Here is a 6,000-nt window from a genome sequence, read left to right on the forward strand (position 1 = left end):
CCTGGTATGAAGCTCCATTCTGTGGGCGTGAATTTATTCCAGCTCCCTGGGCTTATTCATCCTGTCAGTGATGGCGGCAGATCAGCGCCTGGCCTGCCTCACCTGGGACGCGGCAGGAGGTTAGAGAGCATCTGTGAGCCACTGGCCCTGCCGCCTCCAGTCGCTGAGCCCTCACTTTGGGAACATGGTGCGCGAGAGAAGCACCTAGAAATACTCTGCTAGTAACAGACTCCTGCGCTCTTCCCTGGAGAGTTTAAATTCTGAGCCCGAGAGAACATTGCACAAGGCACATCTTACTTTCTGTTCACCAGATGGCTAACCTGACCTGGAAGACCGGTCCCTGGCCAGTAGTTAAACAAAAGCTGCTCTCGACTCTAAGGAGCAGCAACAGTGAAGAGAGGGGCTCGGTGACATTGGCTAACATACAGCCGGGGGAGGGAGCTGCGGATGAGCCGTGGGCGCCGTGAGGAACTCCTCATGGTCCCTGTGGGCTGCGCGGAGGAGTGCTAAGAGCCTGCGAGCCTCCAGGCAGAGGCCCCAGGCCCGGAGGACACCCCGGACTCTGACCCGTGTGTACCTACCGCCTCTTCCATCCAGCAAACAAGCGGCTCATGAGCAATGCATTTGACAATGGTTCCTAAAATGTTCGCTTCCCCTTTCTGCACCTCGGGTGGGCTGGAGCCTCGAATCACTGGCCGCGGCCTCTATTCGCAGCCTCCCACTTGCCTCAGCAGTTATTTCCTCTCCGGGCCGCGGTCATTTCCTCCCTTAGTCATCACGGTTCCAAAATGACCAGCTACGTTTCTGTGGTCACTTCCCTGTTTCCATGATCCTGGAGGCCATGTTCCTTCCAAGAGTTTGCAGCAGACTTAACTCTTGGGGTGGGATGGTGCTCTGTTTAGCCTTTTTTTTTTTTAAGAGTGAGCTCTCGAGTACATACAGTGTTGAGAGAGTAAAGGTTATGTATGATGAGGGAAGAATAATGTGCTGTAAGGGACACTTTATTAACTCTCATGACAAGTTATTAAGTGCTGAGAGGGTGAGATTCCTTTGTCCTCTGTGGCATTAAGATCAGTGCCTGGGCCCTAGCTGGCTTGGCTCAGTGGGTAGAACATCAGCCTGCGGACTGAAGGGTCCCAGGTTTGATTCCAGTCAAAGGCACACGCCCGGGTTGCAGGCTCGATCCCCGGTGTGGGGAGTGTAGGAGGCAGCTGATTGATGATTCTCTCTCATCATTGATGTTTCTATCTCTTTCTCCCTCTCCCTTCCTCTCTGAAATCAATAAAGAATATCTTTTAAAAAAAATAATAAGAAGAACAGTGCCTGAAGGTAGCTAGCACATGTTGTTAAATACATGCTATTTACACCTTCCTTTACTATTGTTTCTGCTCGCATGCCCTGACCAGCTGGATATTATGTCTGGGATATTCTGCCTTGGGAAGTGGATGAAGGGATGAAGCCATAGGTCCTCGTGACCTTGACTTCAATTGCAAAGGCTCAAATCCAAACATTTTATTTTTTTCAAAAGAGAGAGCAAATGGTTCCTCTCCGTGTCCACTGAGAACAGCCTGGGACCATCCACGATGGACAAGGAAGGCACCTGCACGCCTCCTGATCCCCGTCCTGCTTCTGCTCTTTCCTGCCCACAGCCCTCTTGTTGCATAGCAGCCTGAGTAAGCGCTCACAAACACAAATCAGACCATGTCATCTCCTGCTTTAAATAGACCAGCGGCTTCCTTTGCAATTAGAATGCACTTCTGAGTTCTTACAAGGCCGACCCTGCTTGCCTGAGACCTCTTTTCTGGCCACTCTCTCCCTTGTGTACTCTGCTCCAATGGCACTGACCTTGTTATGGAACTGAACTCTACTCTGCTGAATCCACTCCTGCCTCAGGGCCTTCGCATGTGCTGTTCCCTCTACTTGTTCCTTTTCCCACCACTCAGGTCTCCAGAGAAGCCCTTTTCTATCCATCACCTCTATCAGATCACCTTGTTTTATTTTCTTTAAGGCATTTTTCACCAACTGAAACCATTGTGCCCATTTAGTCTTTTATTGACTTTATATGTCCCCACTGAATATCTGCTCTGTGTTGATCACCCAAACCTCCAAGCCCAATAACTGTGTGTGAGGGAATGGCTATAATGGACAGTGAGTTGTATTTTCAAGCTGGGTATTATGCCTGGGATATTCTGCCTTGGGAAGTGGATGAAGGGATGAAGCCATAGGTCCTCGTGACCTTGACTTCAATTGCAAAGGCTCAAATCCAAGGCCACACCTGGCCACGGGGGAAGGAAGGGGCCTTTTCTCAGAAATCTAGGCTCAGTGGAAGTTCAGGCTGGGGCCAGGTAGGGTCAGAGGGCTGAGAGTCATGGACGGCGACTAATAACTAGGAAGTTCCTGCCTCTGGACGGGCTGTGTCGGAAGGGGCTCCATCTGCACTTCCTATAACCTCCCATTTATTCACACACAACCCAACGACGCAAGGCACTGCCCTAGGCACAGAGATTCAGCACTGACCAGGAAAGCCCAGCGACCCTCATGGAGCTGACTTTCCAAAGGGGAGACAAATCCAGATCCTGATGAGTGAAGGCAAGACGGCGGGCGAGAGAGGAGCACTCCATGCAGGGCCCTGTGGGCCACGGTGAGTTAGTTCTCCGCGCACGGTCCCATGGACCCTTCTTTAAAGACTGACTTTAAAATGTTTTGCTTACCATATCAGAGCTGCTGTAGGTCAAGGGGAGCCTGACAGGGCTCCTCCTCACAGATGAAACACCTCAGTCACCCTCCTTCAAGTCCTGGACATTTGTCCCAGTGAGATAAGATGTCTACTTTCAAGATCGCCTCTAATGGGGTGTGTGCGCGTGGAAACACACACACACACACACACACACACACACACACTCTCAGACGGAAATAGGCCACTTTTGAGATGACCAAAAATCTGAAACAAGGACTTCCATACAATAAAGTCACTCCTTCACCTCGTATTTTAGACCTAATTTTGTAGCATTTCTGCATTGGCAATGAACATGGAAGCCACTGCCTACAGTCCAACAAGCCTGTGAGTGACAGGTGAGATTTACCCCTTTGCCAGGGGTAATGATGCCTATCTTAGTTGCAACCGTACCATTTGAGGCAGGCATTTCTTGTCACTAATATCACATTTACTTTTCCATTTTTTCCTTGTTTTTTATAAGACAACTAGGGGAAAATACAATAAAAGTCAATTCCACAAATCCGCTCCACACTGAGGTGAAAGCTCTGCACAGCAACACCAGGAACAGCTGAAAGGGCAGCGCTGCCACCATCCGATGCACGCAGTGCAGGGGGTCAGCAGGGCCATCTGGCTGCCCCGGGATGCACGGGATGCACGTGAGGGTTGCTGTAAAGCCCAAGGCATCACTTCCACAGGACGGCCCTTTTAAGCACTGCGTTATCATACAAACAGCAACTGACCAAGGTAGGCATTAAAACTCACCAGGTGGCCTGGGTGGTGTGGCTCAGTTATTGAGCATCGACCCATAAACCAGGAGGTCACAGTTCGATTCCCGGTCAGGGCGCATGCCCGGGTTGCAGGCTCGATCCCCAGTAGAGGGATTGGCAAATCAATGTGCAGGAGGCAGCTAATCAATGATTCTCTCTCATCACTGATGTTTCTATCTCTCCCTCTCCCCTCCTCTTTAAATTAATAAAAAAAACATATTAAAAAGAAAAAACTAACGAAGTGGGTCAATGGTTAAAATGAATGGAACTCTAACATGCATTTTTCATTGCAAAAGGCAAGAAGCTCAACCCTTTTCAGTAACTGCTCGTGTCTGTGTAAAGCCTTTTGAAACATATTATCTTCTCCATGCTTGGACAGTTGTGCAGGCGCACCCAGAAAACCGTTCCCTGAGGGTGCCCTGGACTAGGATCAAGACTCCACCGTTGCGCTGAGTCGCAGGCATGAGCTGAGACATCATGCATGTAAGAAAGACACGGGTTGGCCACTACAACCTGTCGATCAAACCCAGAAGACTGATCTGAGGATGGAGAATGAGTTATATTTTTAAAGTGTTTGTTGTGAAAACAAAGAAGAAAATGCAGCAGAGATTGTAGGTGGCCAACAAAGCATAAAATACCATCTGGGCCATTAGGGAAAGTTTGCCAGCTGCTGGTCTGAGGGTGGGGAGAGAGTGAGCTGGTTAAGAGCTGAGTTCTGGGTTCAGTCTGCCTGGGTCTGACTCCTGGCATTCCACTCACTAGCATGTGGCCTTGGCAAGTGAATGAACCCTACTTTCCTCGTCTGTAAAATGGGGTGAAGAATAACACCTCCGCTTCCTGAAGATGTGAGGATGTAATGGAATGTGCAGCAGGCCTGGTGGATGGACAGCCAGAAAGTGACAGCTACTATTATCTCTATAATATTCATAATAGGACCTTATGGGGATGCTGGGAGCATCAAGTATAAGTTATATGCACACATACATGTTAATTACAAATTACCAAGTGCTATAGAGATTAGCTAGGCAGAATAGGTGGCACATAAGAAATCTAAATCATAAAACATCTGGGATAGTAAAAAAAATTGATGTTATGAGAAAAATAAAAAGCAGTGGGTTGTTCTTGATTAAGGATGACAGAGAGCTGAAAAGCAACACAGCATGTGGTCTTGGAAAAACAAACACACAAACAAATAATAGCCAAAAAAGCCAGAAAGGGTATTTTTTGGAAAATGTGAATGTGGGCTGAAAGTTAGGATGGCATTGTTAATTCGATGGTAATTTGCCCTGGATGTGACACTGATATTGGAGTTGTGTAGGAGAATGTCCTTGTTTTCAGCAATGTGGGGAAGTGTCATTATATGTGCAATTTGCTTTCAAATGGTTGACAATGACAGTGTGTGCTAGTATCTAAACATCTATATATTTAAAAGCCTAACATGCAAGTGTCCCCTCGGGAGTTCGACCAACCGATGTAGAGTTCTATTGCTCGCTTGCTATGACATGCACTGACCACCAGAGGGTGGCATGGCTGGCAGCCGGCAGTCGGGGAAGGGAGGCCCTGGCTGGAAGCCAGTAGCTGCTAGGGACCCTACCCATGCACGAATTTCGTGCACTGGGCCTTTAGTATAAACTAAATGCTGGAATCAGTAAATCTCAGTAAAGGATACGCAGGGGTTTACTAAATTATTATTTTCCCAATGGTTAAAAAATTTTCAAAGAAAATAGTTGTGTACAATATTCTAGCTAAGATATTTACACAGGACCTACATAAGAGAGGATGTCATGTGTTACTCAGCTATACATTCCACTAATGACACCTGGTTATTAGAATAATGAGTAACATATATTTAATTCATATAAGAAGACTCCCCACTTAGTGTTCCATTTCCTTATTTTCCTGTTCTACTTATATTTTTTAAAGGTGTAGCAAAGTAACCCTTGAGCTTCACTTTCCTTGTGTCTGAGCAAGTTTATTTTTTTGTAGCAAGTTCTACTCCCGAAATAGTGACTCTTTTTTGATTCAAGTCCCAGCCTGGAGCTCGGCTCACACAGATCAATACCAAAGTTACCGTGAAGGTAGCGGGGGAGCACCCAGGTGACTGCCCAGGTCTGGGGCAGGAGCGCAGGATCCTCAGGACACTTGGGAGTGACACTGAGTGTGCTCGGGGTCCAGAGAAAGGAGAGGTCGGGGTGAGCTGAGGTCTCACTTGCTCAAAAAGTTTGTTAGAAGGTGAATGGACACAAAGGGATAGACTGTGTTATCAATGCCAGAAGCTGGTTTCTGCTAGAAAGTACTTTTCATCCGAGTCAAATTGGTAAGGAGCTTGAAGCACTTTCCACACTTAAACCGACACGAAACCTTCCCACCGCAAACTTACTGCCACTAGCACACTCTTTGGTTTCATTAAGAACTCAGAACAAACACCGGTCGCTGCCGGTTGTTTACCCCCTGCCCGTTCAGAAGGCCCCCATCACTCACCTTGGGCGCCCCATCCATGCCGCTCGCTCCTCTCAT

The 6,000-nt window shown here is 47.8% G+C and overlaps 1 protein-coding gene across 1 annotated transcript in view; it reads right to left on the minus strand.

The window, feature by feature from the left end:
• The window catches only part of CASS4 (Cas scaffold protein family member 4), a 29,771-nt gene extending 23,771 nt beyond the window's left edge, over positions 1-6,000 (minus strand). The window contains exon 1 of the mRNA XM_054724240.1: positions 5,965-6,000. Within this exon, the coding sequence (XP_054580215.1) occupies positions 5,965-6,000 (36 nt within the window). The remainder of the gene's footprint in view (positions 1-5,964) is intronic.

This window comes from Eptesicus fuscus, chromosome 12, assembly GCF_027574615.1.
Source record: "Eptesicus fuscus isolate TK198812 chromosome 12, DD_ASM_mEF_20220401, whole genome shotgun sequence".
Classification (NCBI taxonomy): Eukaryota; Metazoa; Chordata; class Mammalia; order Chiroptera; family Vespertilionidae; genus Eptesicus; species Eptesicus fuscus.